The sequence below is a fragment of the Thermomyces lanuginosus genome (genome assembly GCF_041956635.1).
Source record: "Thermomyces lanuginosus strain ATCC 200065 unplaced genomic scaffold VTN49scaffold_19, whole genome shotgun sequence".
Lineage (NCBI taxonomy): Eukaryota > Fungi > Ascomycota > Eurotiomycetes > Eurotiales > Trichocomaceae > Thermomyces > Thermomyces lanuginosus.
This window is the reverse complement of record NW_027192353.1, coordinates 510,581-528,632: the sequence shown is the minus strand read 5'-3', so window position 1 is coordinate 528,632 and position 18,052 is coordinate 510,581. Positions and strand designations below refer to the sequence as shown.

The following is an 18,052-nucleotide window of genomic DNA, read 5'->3' as shown; positions in this document are numbered from 1 at the left end:
GGACACAGGAATACATTCGATGAGATACAGACACGGCCTTGTACTTAATCGCGGCCAATAGGGGCCGCACATCTGATTTTTTATATAACTCAAAGTGGATTCAAATAATCCACCAATATTCCATGGATCAAAACTCCAATGAAGAAAAATCATGGACAATGTGCCTGAAGTCAGCGACTATGGCGAGACGGAACGGCAGGATGAATCATCAACACAGCCGCAGCGGAGCAGTCGGAAGTTTGACAAGGCGAACGTATGGGCGACCAGGCCCATAACATCGTTGGAGACCCGGCGGCGATACCTCCGCCATGAAGGGGTACGACAGGAGGTAGTGAACACCTACGCAGGCTTGCTGCGGGAAATGGTCGATGAGGTGTTACTTGTGCCTGCCAAACCAAAGGACAAGAAGAAGGGAAAACGCCGGTATGGTGCCGTTGTCTGGACATCTGCAGAGAGGGATGCTTTTTTTCGACTACTCTCCCGCAAGGGACGAAGTCGCATTGATGAAATTGCTGAGGCGATTCCTTCCAAATCAGTTTTGGAGATTCAGGATTATGCTCGTATGCTACACGAGTCTTTGCGGCGGAGACAGCGCAATCTCCTGGAGGCAGAGAAGATTTCACGACTGGGTCGCTTCAAAAAGCATCGGATTGAGGAGGCCGAGGACCTGCTTGATGTCTCGTATGCGGACCTTCCGGCCGCCGTCGAGGTGAGTCGGGACCTCGAGTTGGCTCTGGATCATTTTGCGGAGTCTTTACTCCTTACGGAGCGGCACAACCTTGATAAAGAGGGAATGAAGGAACATGGCAAAGAATTTTGGAATATTGACAGAGCTACTGCGGAGAAAATAGAAGCCTGGCTATCGAAAGCGGACGTTGATGAGAATCATGATGATGAGTCTGAAGATTCAGAAGAGGACATGAATGCTGATTCTTCACAAGCATCAGAATCTTCCGATTCCGATGCTGGAGAGGTGGGAGTCGATCAGAGCAGCGAGCAGTCAGATCAGGTCGAGATCGCAAACACGCAGTCCAGCATTTTCCTCACTGCCAAGCTTCTCAAGATCACTGAGTGGATAGAGATGTCTGAGCGAATCTTCATGAACTTTGGTGGATCGCGAACAGAAGACAATTGGAGAAACCTGCGTTTGAAAGACGAATCGCCGGGACTGACTGCGGATGCATTTGCCGAATTCTACGAAATTACCGTTAATCTCACGCGCCGTATCGTACGGGCGATAGTCATGCGGAAAATGTCCCAGCTGTCGGAATTTTACTATGGAGAGATTGGACAGAGCGCTGGAGTGCAGAAGCCCGGGAAATCGGGTGCAAGCGGCCATGAATCCGACGGCGGCAACGACGACGACAGAGAGAATCCAGGATATTTCATTACCCCCGGCGACGTGCTGGCTACGGTGACGGCTCTCGGCTTGAACAGAGATTCGAATTACTATGTCGGTCTTGCCCGTCGGTTCGAGCTTGACGTTATCGATGAGCGGGTCAACGCTCGGCCTAAGAACCGCGTCATGGATTACGACGAAGTCGAGGCTCTCCTATCAGGCCGGTCAAATTTGCCCCCGGCACGAAACACCAGACCAGGACCTAAACCAAGAGATAATGCGGATGAGGCGGACGAGGCGGACGAGACGACATCGTTGAGAGAGAGAGAGAGCCAAGTCGCGGGTGATAATACTGATTTGGACGATGACGACGACCCAAGCGACCCTGGCTATGTCGAAGAAGATGATGATGACGATGAAGATTACGAAGATGAAGAAGTAGACGATGCCGATGACTCGGACCTCTCCCTCAGCGTTTCGGATCAGCTCAGCAATGACTCTCATTCGGCTGAAAACGAAGACGACTCCGTGGGGAATCGACTAGATGCCTACCTGAACTACGTTGACAAAAAGGCCTCCAGGAAAGAGGAAGCACAGCTACGACAGTCTCTCTCATGCCCACTCATCGATGCCCTTCCGGCCTTGCAAAGCCCCCAGGAAGAAGATACGGCACGCCCACCGCCGCTGCGACCACCATTGCCCACGAAGACGTTTGATGATTTGTATGATTGGCGCGATCAGACGCCGTATATGAGTCCCTGGGAACTAGGAAGGAAGCGTCGTCGGAGCGAGGCGGAGTTGAGTGAGCAAGACGATGATTGAAGTTCTGTTGACAAGTTGTATAAATTCTCGATTGTTTCCGAACCATGTAATATAGTACCGGCTTTATTTGTAAATTGAGTTCTTCTAAGGCTTTGGACTCTTTACTTGCTTCGTTTCGAGTTACTTGATTTGATCGGAATTTTGAGCTCAGGGCCATTATAATTTTATATAGTGTGCTTTCGTTTTATGGCCGCCCGCGGAACAGTCTAATCTGCAAAAGAAACCATGATATATCCTGTAAGTTTAAGAGGAGTATGTACGTTGCCCATCCCAGATTCTATCTTTGTCAATTCTCCGGACGTTGGCCATAGACGACATAGCTGCGTGTGTCGTTCGCGGTTAGGAAAGTGGCATTGTTGCTTAGAAAAGTACGTGGATACTCACAAGTAAAACACCGCGTGAACGTCACGCTTTCGACCGTCGTTGCGGGCCTGACTGCAAAGGAGCGTCACTTGCTCCTTGCTCCATTGCTTGTACCGTGTCAGAGCGGCCAGCGCACCGGCCTCAAAACCGGCTTCGCCTTGGGCCTGGTTCCAGGCGCCTAGTTTCTTCTGTATGAAAAGGTTAGTACTGGATTATAATTACTTTTTGATTCCTGTTGAAAACTGACAAGATGGGGATCCTTTGGCCAGACACCGTAGGGAACGACAAATTTCTCCACGTGAATGTTAACGAAACCAGCGTCCTTGAACCATTGCTCCAGCTTGGGGCCCGGACGGACTTCGTAACCGGCCCCCTCAAATGCTCCGTAGATTTCGTTACAGTATCGTTCGAGCCCGGTACCCTTGTGACTGCCATCTACCGAGTCGGGGTAGCCGTCCCAATCGTGGAACTCAACCCAGCCGCCGGGCTTGACGGAACTGTTATTTGTTAGGAGGTTCGAAAGAAAACACCAGGAACGAGTTCTGATGGATTACCGATAGCATTGCTTGAGCAGTCGTCCAAAGTCCCGGATGGAAACCATCAAGTATCTCGCGTGGATAAAGTCGAATGGATTCTTCTCATATGTCCAGTCCGACTCAATGTCATCCACCAGGAACTTCAGATTCGGAGGAACCCTATCAATGATCGTCAGTCGAGCAACGCTACTCTGCATTCTTGGGTCAGACTGACAGAGTCGGCTGGATAGGGCTCAGGTCGCAACCGATCACCTGGAACAAACAGATCCACCTCAGCATTCCGTCGATCTCGGGTCGTTGTCGATTGTGGTATTCTTTACCTCAGCCGAAGGGTGTAAATCCGCTACGATGAGTGAGTATCCGTGTCCTGCAACGGTCAAGCCCAGCAAACTAGCTTACCAAAATCAATGGCCCAGATACCAGTCCCGGTCGCGAGGTCAATCACCCGCTGTGGGTTTTTGATCGGAGCTAGATATAGCTTCCGGTGCAGTATCTGGAGACACATCTCGTGCACCATATCTAGACGATCACTTTCCGTTTCGTCGTTAGGAAGCAGGTATGCTAGAACATGATGATCAGTTTACAGATTTTGGACGATCAGGTAGTAAGAGGTCAGGTCCTACACCCATCGCGGTATCCGTGGTAACGACGACCGTTCTCATGGCGATAATCGAGCGCCGATGAGATTAGTGACGCGCTGTACGACGATCTGAATGCCAACGAACACATGTGAGCATGCTTGGGGGGATACGACTGGAGCGCTATCGAGGTACATCACGTACATTTCATCGCCATAAGACGAGTCATTCTCGTACTGCACGACCAATAAGCAGCATGTTCTGACGTACCGGGAGAGAATATCCTACCGAGGTGTCCACTTCGATGTGGGCGGGGACATGGTTTGTGGTGGTAGTTGTCTCTTCGGCCATGGTGAAGTGATCTGTCTCTGTTCTCCAAAGATCGATGATCAAACAGTTCTAAAAATGTATGGAGTCGTGCTTATATGCAGGATTCTTTGATCGCAATAGTAAACAGGGTCCGAAGTTGTTCCTTTTGAGACTGTTGCCTGGTACCCTGGCTCGGTATATAAATGTGCAAGTGGACAACCATCAGATTTAGTTCTCCGACAGTATAGCTGCACCTCTGCAAAAACGGCAGCAGAGGTGGCCTCCTTTCAGACCACACGGTAGCATGAACGTCTTTCTCATGAGACCAGGTGACCAGGGTTTCTGTGCCGGGGGGAATCTACGGGACCCAGTCTGGGTGAATTTTGCTCGAGTGAGTAATTACTGAGTAGAGCGGTGAAGCATCAAGCCTGGACTCGGCAGACTGGGGATGGTTTTAGACGTTGTAGTTCATTTGCTATCAATTCCTGACGTCGTGAGTGAAGGAAATTCTACCTGTACTCGTAGCTATCTACGTTTGGACGTAGGGATGTCCTGTCCAGTGTCACCGGATAGTAGGTGTTAGTAGTCTGTGAGTGCAGCTAAGGCCTAGAACATGCATAGCATGATGAGGCTAGCCTAACGGCCGAAATTTTAGACCTAAGCAGTAAGCAATATGAAATTGTTGCGGCTTACAAGGGAAGGGTTCAGCGGTCAAGGCCCACCGCAAACATACAAAGGCACTGGAAAGTTACATCTGCAGTCCCCATAACCTCAGCAGGTTAGTCTCCACTGAAACCAATCGTAACGCAAGATATGATTATTAGGCAGACATCAGAACTAGCTTGGGTGACAGAAAAATGGGATCCGAGCCCTAGTTTCACGCAGAGCTACTCACGCCATGGTGACACTTTTGACAAGCCGGGTGCTCATGATACTGTGGTGGTCTCTTGCCTCTGGCACTCGGTTTCTATTTTTTGGACGAATCAACTAGCTATCAGAATTCTTTTCTCCTGTTACTCACTTTATCCCTCTGCAATCTGTCCGCGGGAATGCCTCCCACTTCCTTCGTTCCAGGCAATAATGGAGAAATTAGGTGAATTTGACAGCCTACCAGCCGAGAGGATAGAAATAGACCTGATTTCTCACATCAATTCACGATATCAAGAATCAATCCATCATAGCTTACAATTCGAAAACATAACACTCATCCAACTCCGACAGTTTGCGCCTCGCCCAGTAATAAGGAATAAAGACCAGTCCGACATGACCATCTTTCTCTAAAATAGAAAGCGTTTTCAAGTCGCCTTCCGTCCTCCTTGCAGGCATACATTGGTATTCGTACAAGTTTGGAACACACGGGAAAGAGTATGAAGAGAAAATCCGAACCCGGAAGAAGAAAGTGCAAATCACTGAAGCTCAAAGTTCCGGTAATCCGCACCTGCCTCCGCACTTAATGGTTGGACGCCGTTGCGCGAGTCAGGGTTTGTAGGTTGGAATTGGTACCGGTGGTTGATGCCGGTGAGGGCATCTTCGAGGACAGCGTTGGTTTCCTCCCCCGGTCCGCGAACGCTCATTGCCTGCAGCGCGTCCTGCACGTCCTTGACGCGCTTCTTGAACGCCATCCGGTCAAGGAAGAGCTGCTGGCGAGCCTGTTCGAGTTCCCGACGTTCCGCTTCGATGATCTCCTCCATCTCGTTGAATTGCTGCAGTTTGATTTCAAGCTTTTGGAGCGTGACATTCACGGCGGCGGACACAAGGCGCGTCATTTCTCGCTCCTCGTGCGAGGCAAGGGCACCGGCGCGCGCCGCAGAAGCTCCCAGCGCGATTGTCGATAGCGAAGCTTTGCTCTTTGACGTCGACTCGCCCTCGCGGCCGCTATCAATCTCCATTGCGTCTTCCGTCTTGAGCTCTTCACCTTCTTTGCCCTTGCCTTTGTCCTTATCCTGTCCCAATTGCTTGCGAAGATCTTTCTTGATCTCTTCTACGGACCGACCCGCAGCGGCCGCAGCCACCGAGGGATCGGCCATCTGCGCCAGGAAGGCCACCACTGACAGGACGGGGTTGTCCACTTGACTAATTGGTTCTCGGCCTCCGAGAGCGCGAAGTGACGCTTCTCTGGAGATCTCAGGATCCTCAAGATACTTGTCTTCAATTTCCAGAGAAAGGAACTTCAGAACACACTCTTCCGCCGTTCGTGTGCCAACATGCTCGGCAACCTGTTGCCAGTTGTCGTCAAACTGTTCCACGGCCTCAAGGAGCAGGATCAACTCCGAGTCCGTCCAAGGCGCATCCTTGTCCGGGACGGTACTATGAGACCGGTCCTCAAGCTTGACAAAATCCGAAGCATTGTGGCTGGCCGGAATGCGACCCTGCAGGAAGCAGTTGGGGCAGACATCGTACTTGGTGTCTGGAGCATTAGCATTTGCCGAGATGGGGGCTGATTTGGCGTAGTGGAATCGGAGACGTGTGCAATCAACACCACACGAGAAGCAGTTGATTGTCTTGCGAGGCTCTCGCGATGCACTCTCCATTGCCTTTGCGGCCGCATCTGTTGTTGCTGCGGCCCCGTTTGCGGTGCCAGTGTCCCCATTCGTCTGTTGCTTCTCCTTGTCGTCCGATGAGGCGACTTCTTTCCCTTGTTCATCGTAGATGTTGCGCCGGACTTCGAGGTTCATATCCGTCTTGCCGGCAGGCGTTGCGGACATAGCACGTTCCGTTGCCGCGTGTGGCTTGCCGGAGGTGACGGTGGCGTTCGGCCCGGGCTGAAAAGGCTGCAGACCTCGAGGTGTGTCGACCAGAACTCGGAAGTGGCCAGTGAACGGCGGGCCGATGGCCGATGGCCGGGTTTGCGGGTCAACCTGCTCCGCGTTAACGGCTGAAGGGCTGTGGAAAGATAAAGCAACCCACCTGATAGTTGATCAAACCCCATTGCTCGAGGAAGGAGTGAACGCGCATGATAGCGCACACATCGCCGGCAAGGTTGCGGCGGCAAGCCGTAACAGTCAGATACTCCACCGGATTCAAGCGATAGGTGTTGATCATGAAGTCTCTGTAGTCTTTATAAACTGCCGGAGTCTTGCTTCGGTTACGACCGTTGAAAAACTCGGCCATTGCCTTTTTCTCGATGGGGTGGATCTTGTGCATGTCGAACCAAGTTGCGTAACTCGGCAGAATGATGGCATGAGTCTGCTGGGCCAGATGCTTCCGCGCAGACGCTTCGATGGATGCTTTCTCCTGCCCAGACTGCTCATCTGACGCGCCATCTGCAGCGGCATCTTCGGCAGTTTCTTCGGCTTCATTTTCTTTCTTTGCGCTGGTCTCTGTTCCCCCCATTTCCTCGTCCTCCGGCTCACCGCCTTCGTTGCGCTGAGCGGGCGTTGATGGAGCATCGGGCTGATTATCCGATCCGGTAGGTTCTGTCTTCTTCACAGGGGACTGTTGGCGCGATTGGGAAACTAGGGACAAACATGGTCAGTGCATGTAGTCGCGTAGAGGAAAACAGCACATACCCGACTTGTCACCAGCAGCTTCCTGCGGGGCAGCCGGCTGCTGCGGCTCACCGGCGCCGGCAGGGGCAGCAGCATTCCCTTCCATAATGGCGGGTTACTTGTAGCTAGGTCGACAGTGGTGGCGCGTGGCCGATCCCAGGTGACTGAGACTCCTTTTGAGTCTCTGCAAGCCCAGCGGCAGAAAAAACAACGGTAAGATTCCGTGGGGTTTACAAATTGAATGGTTAAGACAATCAACGCGACAGCCGATAACCGTCGAACTGTGCCTGATGGATCCCGAGCTCTTCGCGCTCAGTCGGTCGGAAACACGCCGCTGATGGATGCTTGTCTCCAAAATCTGGCCCTATGGGGAGCGCCTAAGACGCCAACCCGATACGGAATCTACGCCACATTCACCAGCCACAAATTTTTGATGACTAATAATAGTGTGGCTTAAAGTCACATGACTCAAATTTGCCCTGACGCGTTTGGTGCACGCTTGGCGCGTCGCGCCAACATCGGAGTTTGGCACGGCCCAACTGACATAAACACAGCAACATTAGGCCATTGAGACAAAGACGACTGAGGACAGGCTGTTCTTGATGTCTGATAACTTACATCCGTCATCTTTTGATCCCGCAGTACACCTCCACTCTGAACTCCCTGACCCTGTTTGGCCCGAACCCGAGTCCAGCACCCTTTCCGACGAGATTGAGGCCTTTTACCAGGTCCGTCAAGAGACCGCACAGGAAAACTATCGCAAGGGAATTGTCATTCAGAGTCGCTCTTGGAAACTGTCGGATGTTTTTCGAAGTGACGAAGACGTTGAGCTTGGTATGTCATTCCGGCACCATTGAACATGTCATCTGTCCTAACTGCAGTATAGTAACTCCGACCAAATCAAGAGGGACAGTAGGATCTCAACTTCCCACCATTGATTCGGAGCCGTATTTACCATCAACACCTCCAATGGCTGCAACATCGGTAATATCGTCGCCCGCAGAGGCGGGGTCTGGCAACTCTCCAACTGACATGCGGAAACGAAGAATGGAAGATGCCACGACAGTGGACAACGCGAAACGGCAGAGGATTGTGGCTGGATTTGTGGAAGAGGACGATGACGACTACGTTGATCGAATGATCGCACTGGAAGAATCAGAAACCCAGTCGCGTGGCCGGACCAACGTTGAAAGCAAAAGTGGGCGTACGATAGGCGGATTTGTCGACGAAGATGACGAGGACGAAATTGAAGCATTACATGACGCTTATGGGGATGTGTTGAATGAATTACCGAAAAGAAATTCTGGCAAACCACCAGAGAGCAAGCCGGCTGATACGACCGTACGGGGTCCATTTGTCGAGGGCGATGAAGAGGTGGACCTATACGGACCTAGCACTCCGAAAGAACCACAGTCGCAGGGCGAGATACCTGTTCCATCGCAAATTCCGGACCGTCCGGGCTCGCCAACTAGCCGCCCGGTATTCAATGCTACTTTAGGAGGAGAATCATTGGCAGCTGCTGATTTCTCTACTCGAAGAAGAGATGCGATCCCTATCAAGACCTGCTCAGGGCGTGTGTACCAGGTTTCTGCACGAGAAAAACCCGCTTCTATATCCTACGAGAAGCTTGTCGCCACTCGGTCCACTGTTACTGCAGGGAAAGCTCAACGAAGTTATTATGGGATTGATATTCATCGATTGCTCGACGAAGCAGCTACGGAAGCGAAGGAAGACACAAAGCGAAAAGAGCAGGCACTCTCCAAAACATCACCATCGCACGAACCACCATCGGGGAACCGCATGTGGACCGAGAAGTATCGTGCCCGGAAATTTGCCGACCTGATTGGCGACGAACGGACACATCGATCTGTCCTACGATGGCTAAAGAGCTGGGATCCGATCGTCTTTCCCGGGCTCGCTAAGAAGGAACGTTCGAAAGCACAGAGCGAAGAGGACCGGTCACATAGAAAGCTCTTACTTCTGACTGGACCTCCTGGCCTTGGGAAGACCACCTTGGCGCACGTATGCGCGAGGCAGGCAGGATATGAGGTGCTAGAGATCAACGCAAGTGACGAGCGGAGCAAGAATGTTGTCAACGGACGTATCAAGGATGCTGTTGGGACAGAAAACGTCAAGTGCGTGAGCATTGACGTTGACGGGAAGAAGGAAACCAAGCCTGCTCGCCCAGTATGCGTCGTGATTGACGAGGTGGACGGTGTTGTCAGCGGCTCTGGTTCTGGTGGTGAAGGAGGGTTTATCAAAGCTTTGATAGACCTGGTAATGCTTGACCAGAAGAATTCCGCCAGCGGGAAGAACTCGACGTCCGGGCGGAAGAAGAAGAGTGACAATTTCCGACTATTACGACCCATGATTCTTATCTGCAATGACGTCTATCATCCTAGCTTACGGCCGCTCAGAACTGCCCGTGTCGCTGAGATTATCCATGTTCGTCAAGTGCCTTTGGAGAATATCGTCAAGCGCATGACAACTGTACTGGACAGGGAACGGATTCCTTACGATGTAGACGGCGTCCGAAGACTTTGTGAGGCTTCCTGGGGCATGCCCAGTAGGAAGGACCGAAACGTGATGAGTCGCGGAGCTGGCGAAGGCGATATCCGCAGTATCCTGGTGTCAGCAGAATGGGTTGCCCATAAGATTCGTGCTACAAAGACGGCTCGTCTGACCAAAGCCTGGCTGGAAGAAAATGTCTTGAACGACTACAACACGGACAGCGCTTCCAAGGGGCTTGGAAGGGGCGGCGTACGCGAAATCGTCGAGCGCGTGTTCACCGATGGCGGCGGTTTCCCAAATGCTCGCATCGGTGAAGAGTCGTTCTGGGACCCGTTCGACCCGGAGGCGAGCAAAACGCCGATCGGCGTGGCTGAACTTCGCAAGCGCCACGCAGTTGCAAAGCTCCGCGAGATGGTTGACAGCAGCGGCGAATACGACCGCTGCGTGACCGAGTGTTTTGCCAACTATCCTACCTACCCCTACCAGGACGACACCTACTTGTCCAAGCCCAACGCAGCGTACGACTGGCTGCACTTCCACGACATGCTGTCCTCCAGGGTGTTTTCCAATCAGGAGTGGGAATTGAACCCGTACCTCAGTCAGGCTGTGATTGCCTTTCACCATTTGTTCGCCAGCGCCAATACGGACCGCGCATCTCGCAGGAACGAATTCGAGGATGAAGACGAGGCTGAGGAAGAGCATCCATTTTCGGGCCCGCGGGCAGACTTTGCCGCATTCGAGGCGCAAAAGCAGAACCGAGCAATCCTCTCTGGGTTCCAGTCATCATTCCCAGCGCCAATGTTGAGACTGTTTCGGTCTCTGGATACGGTGGTGACGGAGCTGGTGCCGAGCATTGTTCGCATGCTTTCCCCAGACATCAAGCCAGTAGTCGTCCGGGGTAGCGAGCAGATGGCAGTGGCTAGCGTACGAAAGGAAAGTGAGCGCGCTCTAGTGCGCGCTGCGGTGCGCGTGATGACTGGGCTGGGTGTGACGTTTGAGAAAGCGCGTGTGGAGGATGAGAGGGGTGGTCATAACGGATTTATCTACAGAATGGAGCCGTAAGTTGCATGTACCTGGCATTGTTTACATGGGAGTTGTTACTGATACTTCACAGGCCACTTGACCAATTGATCGGCTTCTCCAAGGTCAAAGGAACCATCCTCGATACGGGTAATGCAGGGCGCGTGCGGTACGCCGTCCGACAGGTCCTAGATCAGGAATACCGCAAAGAAGCGCTGCGAAAGCAAGTCGGCGCGTCGGTAACGACGACGAACGACAGTAGCAATTCAGGCGACAAGAATACCAACAATGACAGTGCCCAGAAACAGGACAAGGGCGTAGTCGCCAGGGACTTCTTTGGGCGGGTTATCGAGAACCGGCCGAACTCGGCGCGACATCGCGAGCAGAAGCAGGGTTCTGGCCAGAAGGGCGAGCTCAAGGTGTGGGTAACCTACCACGAGGGGTTTTCCAACGCGGTGCGCAAGCCGATCACAATGGCGGAATTGCTCGCAGAGCTGTAAGAAGGAACGTCTCATCTTGTCTTAGTTGTTTAATAATCAAAGTTGAGATCATCAATCTTGTATGGTGTAGTCAACCGAGGCTGAATCAGCAAATCCCAACCCGTTAGCCTTCCCAATTATTCGGCAGCATTTCGGCATTTCGCCCGTTACCGATCGATTCATTCATCCCGCATTGGCAAAAGTCGTTGCCTAGCTGTCCGGTCACTATCAAACCATGCCTCGACGGAATCTGGCCGAGCAGTATTACGCATCCATCACAGGAAAAAAAAAAGGTAGAGGGAACAATGACTCAAGACCTGTTCTTTCAAGGCTAGGTTTGAGCATTTTCCCAGATGAGAGAGCACTCATGCCCAATTTGCGGGCAGCGTAGTCGATGACTCAACGAAACGAAGGGTAAATACTTGCGAGCTCAAAGGGGAAATTAAGTCCTCGGAAATTCTCCAGAGACAATATGACATGCATGAATTCAAGGGTAAGGCGCGAACTGCGAGACCGCCGTTTGTTGCTTATCAATCCAACATGATGATGGCGCTCGTATTCTCGTGTCGGTGACTTTTCCAAGAGCGCGCGCCACGTGGAGGATTTTCTTTTCCGCGTTCCAAGCGAGAAAGACCCAGACACCAGCGCATTGGCAATTGGGCCGGAAAAAAAAATTACCCAAAGAGAAGGGAAAATGAATGCCTTGTGTCGGGGACCCGATATCGGCTAGCTCGTTGGTCGATCGCTTTCCATCTGATGTCATCCTTCGTGTTGTTGAGCTAAAAGTCTCCGACTAAGAAAGCTTCAGTTCTAGACGGATCGCTGCGAGGTAGGGCTGGTGGTTGCCTGAGTCCACTAAACCATGTGACAGATGCCAAGATGGGAGGGCTGGAGAGTCGGACACCATAACCAGTAGGTCATTCCGTAAGCAATTCGGAGTTCAATTTTCCGTTTCGGGAGAGTCTATTCCGATGTAATTTCCTGTTACGGTCCCCGCACTCCGTACTCCGACTTCCACTCCGATCAAGCATTGCGAAATGACGCCCTTTCCTTGACAAACATGACAAACAGAGCATTAGAAATTCTGAACCGGAAAAAGAAAAAAAGAAGCCAGGGAACGTTCAGTGGCTTTCTAGTCATCTGAGCCGCATATGTTTGCATCTAAACACGGCGCAATTACGAACTGAGAGCGGACTGCAATCTGTATGGACGATGAAGGACAGTCATAGGGTCATAATTAGTCACCATTAGCTGATTTTGGCAAATTCCATTGGTAAACTTAATTTTCTAGCCAATCAGAGACGGCCGAAGAACGTTTGGTTTGTTTGCACTGTTTGGATTTTTCAACTCCGAAACCCTATCGGAGTGATTGAAACAGATTGCTTTCTAATCAGACAAGATCATCAGGTATTGTAGCCAGTTAGTTTCTTTTTTTCTCTAGATGTGATGAGTAGTGGAGTCATATGAGGCTCTAGATTGCTGTAGAGTGTAGACGGGACGAGCATATAAAGCCTGCAAAGATCCTGCTCGAGTTCATGTCACCAGAGCAAGAAGCAAGCAAGCAAGCAAGCAAGCAAGCAAGCAATCATCACTCAATTGACTACTACGACGAGTCAATCAATCAATTGACAACTACACCTACGAGTACTTTCAAGTTGGAAGACCTACATCACTACTACGTGCTCGCCAACATTCAGTCCGTCAACAACAACATTCCACCCTTCGAGCTCGAGCATACACCAACAACAAAGAACCGCGCAACAATGCCGTCGTCACTATTCAAGTCCAAGACGTCCAACAAGTCGACCAAGTCGACCGTCTCCTCCGACGCCGCCTCGGTACATAGCACCTTCAGCTCCACAAGTACCCTCGCCATGGACGAGACTACCATGAAGCTTCCCGATCCGTCCTCAGATAAGCCTTCCTCTTCGTCGGTCAAGAGCGATTGCAACCAAAGGAACGGCGGCAATGGTTATGATAAGACAGCTTTCATCACTGCGGCGGCCACTTGGGGTTCGTTGAGGGGTTAGATATTGATGGGTTATGTTGAGATGGATCGATGGTCTGCCTTGGATGATTCGCTCGTGATGATAGATACCCCGTGAGGTCTTTTCTTTTCTTGTGTTGTTTTTTTTGGGCAATGTGTTGTGTCATGTCATGTCAATTAGGATTTGAAGCTTGGGAGTTGAGTCTATGGTTTTGATTTGCATTTTGAACGTGGGCAGAGCTTCAAATATAATCACCCAGCTTAATACTTACACATAATTAATCCAAGAAATCGTTGCTTATTGCTTCAGTTTCTCCGTCAATTCAGGCACCTTTTCAAACAAATCCCCCACAAGCCCAACGTCCGCAACTTGGAAAATCGGCGCCTCCGGGTCCTTGTTGATGGCCGCAATCACCTTGCTGTCCTTCATACCGGCAAGGTGCTGGATCGCGCCGGAAATACCCACGGCAAGGTAGAGCTGCGGCGCAACGTTCTTGCCTGTCTGGCCAACCTGCAGACTGTTGTCTGCGAAGCCGCTGTCGACGGCCGCGCGGGACGCGCCAATGGCAGCACCGAGCGAGTCAGCCAATGGAGGGATCAGCCGCTCAAACTCTTCCTTTGACTTCAGACCCCGTCCACCAGAGACTACTCGCGATGCCGTCGCCAGATCAGGACGGTCCGACTTGGCAAGGTCCTCGGAGACCCATTCCGTGGTGGACGCAGCCTTGGGGTCAACGCCGTCGACGATCTCGGCAGAGCCGCCCTCGGTCTCCACGCCCTGGAATGCCGTGCCCCGCACGGTAATGACTTTGATCGGGTCCGTAGATTGGACAGTGAGAATCACGTTGCCTGCATAGATTGGCCGCACGAATGCTACGATGCCATTGTCAGCTCCGTCAACCAGTTAGCACCCAAATTGTTGAAACCTACTATCTTCACTCTCAATGGCCGTAATGTCAGAAATCTGTTGCACATCCAGCAGAGCCGCGACCCGAGGCAGCAGGTTTTTGCCGAACGCGGAGTGAGCGCCGATCACATGCGTGTAATTCCCGCTCCTGATGTTCTCCGCCAGCAACGGCGCAAAGTTCTCCGGCAGCCCCTGCACCACGTCTGTCAACATACGCCATGAGCCAAGGAAAAACTCGCCAACTGACCTTCTCGTAGGCCTCATTCTCCACCGCCACAACCTTCTCCAGATCCTTGATCTTCGCCGCCTCCGCCGCTGCAGAGCCCTTCACCGACGCGCCGGCCACAAATCCCGTCACCGAACCGCCGAGTTTCTGCGCCGCAGCAATAGTAGCGAGGGACGAGGGCTGCAGTTTTCCACCACGCTGCTCCAGAATCGCCAGTGTCGAGAGCAATCGCTGATATGCCGACAGCTGGGAGTTGAAGATTGATCGTGCAGATGGGTACAATCGCGTGCGTGCCGCCCGGAGGACGGATGGTGTCGCTATAGACGCCATTTTCAGGTAATTTCCCAGTGTCCTCTAGTTCGTGGAGAACGCCCGGATCGAGAGTTGTTGAGAGAACCGACCAGGTGATGAGGAGATTCACGCCGTAGATCGGATTCTCGTAGCTGGCTATCCTCGGGATTGAGCGGCGGGTCGGTCCAATCACCGGCCGCGATCGGTTACTGCAGTTGATCCGGTTGATTACATAATCATTACTGTCAACTGGCATTTTTCCTGCAACAAAGCCCTAGTAATGAATTGACGGAGAATTACAGGACTTGATGGATTCAGAAAGCTCCAAACATATCAACAATCCCGTAGTTTTACACGCCGTGCCCCATGCAAACCCAGACAGAAAACAGAAATACATCTATCACGCAGACGCCTTGAGAGCCTTCGCCTTTCGCTTCTTCAGAGTTTCCTTGACATCGACCTCGTCATCGGCGGTCTTCTTCGAAGTCTTGGTCTTCTTCGCCGCCGGCGTCGATGTCGTTTCGCTAGATTTTCTCTTCTTCTCATTCTTCTTATCCTTCTCTTCTGTCTCGGGAGGGTTGTCCAAAATGTCACCCTCGTCAACCCACAGCTCATCGGCAAGCCAGATGGGCAGCGCCGCAGTGTTGGGTCCCTTGATGTGAATGGCCTTGACGTTTCGCCAGCCCTTCGTGATGTATTTATCTGTCAAACCCTGCACGACAGCTTTGATGTTGTCCAACAATTGCTCAGGGGTGAATTTACTCGTGCCCACACGGACCGCGGTTGTCGTCGCCGGAGCCAAGTGCACCGGCGCGCAGCTCAGAGCCTTCTCGACTTCCTTGGCCAGAACCTGCGCAGACGCAAACTGGGCCTGACGCTCGCTCTTCGGAGGCTTCTTGCCATCTTTCTTCACCCGCTTGCCGTCAACTTTCTCTGTTCGCTCAATGCGTACCGGGATCGGTCGCTTGCTCGACTTGTAAAAGGTCTTTCCGAGCGTCTTCACTAGTCGCATGATGATTCGGTCATCGGCCAAAAACACATCATGCTCGGCCAGCAACTGCCGTCGGCTTTCAAAACTCTTGTAGCGTTCCTTCAGCTTCGTGTAGCCAATGATGCGGGTAATGCGATTTCGAAGCTCCGGTGGAAACGTCTCGTCGGCGACAATGTCCTTGACGCCTCGTTGAGGATCGGCTGTGATCAAGCACACGCTGAGCGAGGCGGATGTGTTGAGCGAGTGCGGGATGCTGATCTTGCCCGGCTTTAATCGGTTTTTATCCACCACGTGCTTCTTTGTCGTCATGATAAGCCAAATTGGCTCGTGGACTTTAGGCGCATCTTCTTCGGAGTCGGAATCATTGTCACCGATCAAGGTTTTCTTTTTTGACGATTCCTCCTTCTCCTCTTGCTTGGTTCTGATATGCCGCAACAGCGCAGATGCTGCTCGGGTTACCTATACAAAGCTGAGTTTGATTCCCATGGTAGAAAGAATTGATCGTACCTGGTTATCGTCAAGCTGATATGGGCTTCCCGAAGCCACTTTCGTGGTTAAAGGGCGTTCTGAGGGCGCCATTGTCTTTATCCTGCTGTTGTGCAGGTGATCCGCATCTGCAACGATAAAAAAAAAAATTATCTGACCAAAGGCGGTGAGTTTGCTTGGTAACGCGTGTCACGTGAAGGGCATCCCCTGATTCAGTCACGTGACAATTAGAGAACAAGTCTAGCCCTAATCATCACCGGTGCCGGATACCCCGGAGCTGAGTGCTTCTATCTTGGAAACCCCCCGAACCTGAGTAGACTTTATTTGAGCTGAATCGGAGTCTGCCAGCGATGCTCACAGCCTATCTTGACGCCCTGGAGCAGGGACGATCATATGGTACATCAGATGGTACGATGTCGACTTGCAACCGTCCGACAAAGCCTTGAGTTGCAGGGGATATAGATACGGGCCCTATTTCTACAGGATCTGGGGTTCGCACATATTCCACTTTTGCACGGTTTCTGTCTTCACGAGGCGGTTCTGCCGGCCTTCAGTCTTGTTCTCAAAAGGGTGAAACTCTCGAGCTAGTCAGAGAGAGGAGAAACATTCATCCTCTGGAGTCTGCTCATGCCGCTTATCGTATTTGCTCCTGAGCCTTGGAACACCCGGACAATTGGCTAGGACAATGTACATTAACTGAATGTGGGAGACCGTTGGAAGTACTCACAACACAGCAAACGCAGTGCACGGTTCGGGCAACCGACACAATCAATTCATCCCACGACGTATGACGGTTCGAAGTAGTCGTTTCTATTTCCACAAGGGAGGCTATTGATTCGATGGTCAAGGTGGCGATCAACAACCAATGCTTCCCCAAAGGTATGAGATTTCTCGAGAACTTCCGCCTTTGCTGTTCTTGTATGCTCACGTTCCTTTTGAGCAGTCATCTGTGCGTGCTGTGACGCGTTCTGATCCGTCTCTGCCCATTTCCATTCGTATGGTGGCAAGAACTACCACCCTGGGTTCGGACAAGCTGCAGGAATCTGCCAACTCAAATTTTCGGAATCCCTCACATGATCCTCGAAGTCTCCCACAACCGGGAAATGAAGGTACAAAAGCGCCGTTCAATTTTGCGTGGTTTGGCGATTACCGCTTGAGTTTGAAGCACGTTCCGGAGTAATTTTCGTTCATTCACACGCGAAGACCTCGTCTCAGACTGCACTTGTTTGGGCTTTCTCAGAGCCCGTATCGTACTAATCGTGACTGCCTCGATCTCTTCGATGAAACGCTCGTCCCATACTCCCCCGTTACTGGGAGTGACGAGTTTCATGATGTCCGGCGCCTGCTTGGTGACATTGTGTGTTGCCTCTTGAATAGCCAGGATATTGGAGGTGGCCGGTAGTGGAAGGTCCGACAGTTATGAGCTGGGTTTGCTGAATAATCACCAGCTTCCCTTGACTTGATCTTCGAAGATCATCTGGCCCATCTCCAGTGAGTCAAGGAGAGTTGGGAATGATTTAGCAAGCCGGGCTCATAACTGTCGGATACCCATCACCTGGGTGGCCCCTTGGAAGAGTCCATCCTCAGAGCACGCCACGAATGAGACCGTGTACGAAGCTCTGGACGTCAGAAACTTTCTGTTCTCGGATATGACTGAAAGTGTGGGACAAATGATTCATCGCAGCGGCCAAGGTCAAAGGTCGTTCATTGTCATTATCA

General features: G+C 51.8%; 8 protein-coding genes across 8 annotated transcripts; 3 read left to right on the top strand and 5 right to left on the bottom strand.

Annotated features, from left to right (window-relative positions):
- Positions 1 to 151: 151 nt before the first annotated feature.
- Positions 152 to 2,161, top strand: VTN49DRAFT_802 (uncharacterized protein; the record flags this gene model as incomplete). Its single annotated transcript, XM_069416354.1, has 1 exon — positions 152 to 2,161. One exon carries the CDS (start codon positions 152 to 154, stop codon positions 2,159 to 2,161), a length of 2,010 nt encoding a protein of 669 aa, XP_069271162.1.
- Positions 2,162 to 2,447: 286 nt separating this feature from the next.
- Positions 2,448 to 3,989, bottom strand: VTN49DRAFT_801 (uncharacterized protein; the record flags this gene model as incomplete). The annotated part of the gene is made up of 10 exons (XM_069416343.1): positions 2,448 to 2,481; positions 2,546 to 2,712; positions 2,772 to 3,021; positions 3,079 to 3,219; positions 3,275 to 3,312; positions 3,381 to 3,403; positions 3,460 to 3,621; positions 3,684 to 3,769; positions 3,843 to 3,874; positions 3,927 to 3,989. 10 exons carry the CDS (start codon positions 3,987 to 3,989, stop codon positions 2,448 to 2,450), a joined length of 996 nt encoding a protein of 331 aa, XP_069271161.1.
- A 980-nt stretch (positions 3,990 to 4,969) lies between these two features.
- On the bottom strand, positions 4,970 to 5,273 carry VTN49DRAFT_800 (uncharacterized protein; the record flags this gene model as incomplete). Its single annotated transcript, XM_069416332.1, has 2 exons — positions 4,970 to 5,081; positions 5,134 to 5,273. 2 exons carry the CDS (start codon positions 5,271 to 5,273, stop codon positions 4,970 to 4,972), a joined length of 252 nt encoding a protein of 83 aa, XP_069271160.1.
- An 80-nt stretch (positions 5,274 to 5,353) lies between these two features.
- VTN49DRAFT_799 (uncharacterized protein) lies at positions 5,354 to 7,541 on the bottom strand (the record flags this gene model as incomplete). Its single annotated transcript, XM_069416319.1, has 3 exons — positions 5,354 to 6,805; positions 6,855 to 7,402; positions 7,457 to 7,541. 3 exons carry the CDS (start codon positions 7,539 to 7,541, stop codon positions 5,354 to 5,356), a joined length of 2,085 nt encoding a protein of 694 aa, XP_069271159.1.
- A 496-nt stretch (positions 7,542 to 8,037) lies between these two features.
- Positions 8,038 to 11,466, top strand: VTN49DRAFT_798 (uncharacterized protein; the record flags this gene model as incomplete). The annotated part of the gene is made up of 3 exons (XM_069416308.1): positions 8,038 to 8,269; positions 8,322 to 11,004; positions 11,061 to 11,466. The coding sequence occupies 3 exons, from the start codon at positions 8,038 to 8,040 to the stop codon at positions 11,464 to 11,466; spliced, it is 3,321 nt and encodes a 1,106-aa protein (XP_069271158.1).
- Positions 11,467 to 12,980: 1,514 nt separating this feature from the next.
- On the top strand, positions 12,981 to 13,475 carry VTN49DRAFT_797 (uncharacterized protein; the record flags this gene model as incomplete). The annotated part of the gene is made up of 1 exon (XM_069416297.1): positions 12,981 to 13,475. The coding sequence occupies one exon, from the start codon at positions 12,981 to 12,983 to the stop codon at positions 13,473 to 13,475; it is 495 nt and encodes a 164-aa protein (XP_069271157.1).
- Positions 13,476 to 13,730: 255 nt separating this feature from the next.
- Positions 13,731 to 14,895, bottom strand: VTN49DRAFT_796 (uncharacterized protein; the record flags this gene model as incomplete). Its single annotated transcript, XM_069416286.1, has 3 exons — positions 13,731 to 14,305; positions 14,363 to 14,531; positions 14,587 to 14,895. The coding sequence occupies 3 exons, from the start codon at positions 14,893 to 14,895 to the stop codon at positions 13,731 to 13,733; spliced, it is 1,053 nt and encodes a 350-aa protein (XP_069271156.1).
- Positions 14,896 to 15,256: 361 nt separating this feature from the next.
- On the bottom strand, positions 15,257 to 16,426 carry VTN49DRAFT_795 (uncharacterized protein; the record flags this gene model as incomplete). Its single annotated transcript, XM_069416275.1, has 2 exons — positions 15,257 to 16,306; positions 16,355 to 16,426. 2 exons carry the CDS (start codon positions 16,424 to 16,426, stop codon positions 15,257 to 15,259), a joined length of 1,122 nt encoding a protein of 373 aa, XP_069271155.1.
- Positions 16,427 to 18,052: the final 1,626 nt, after the last annotated feature.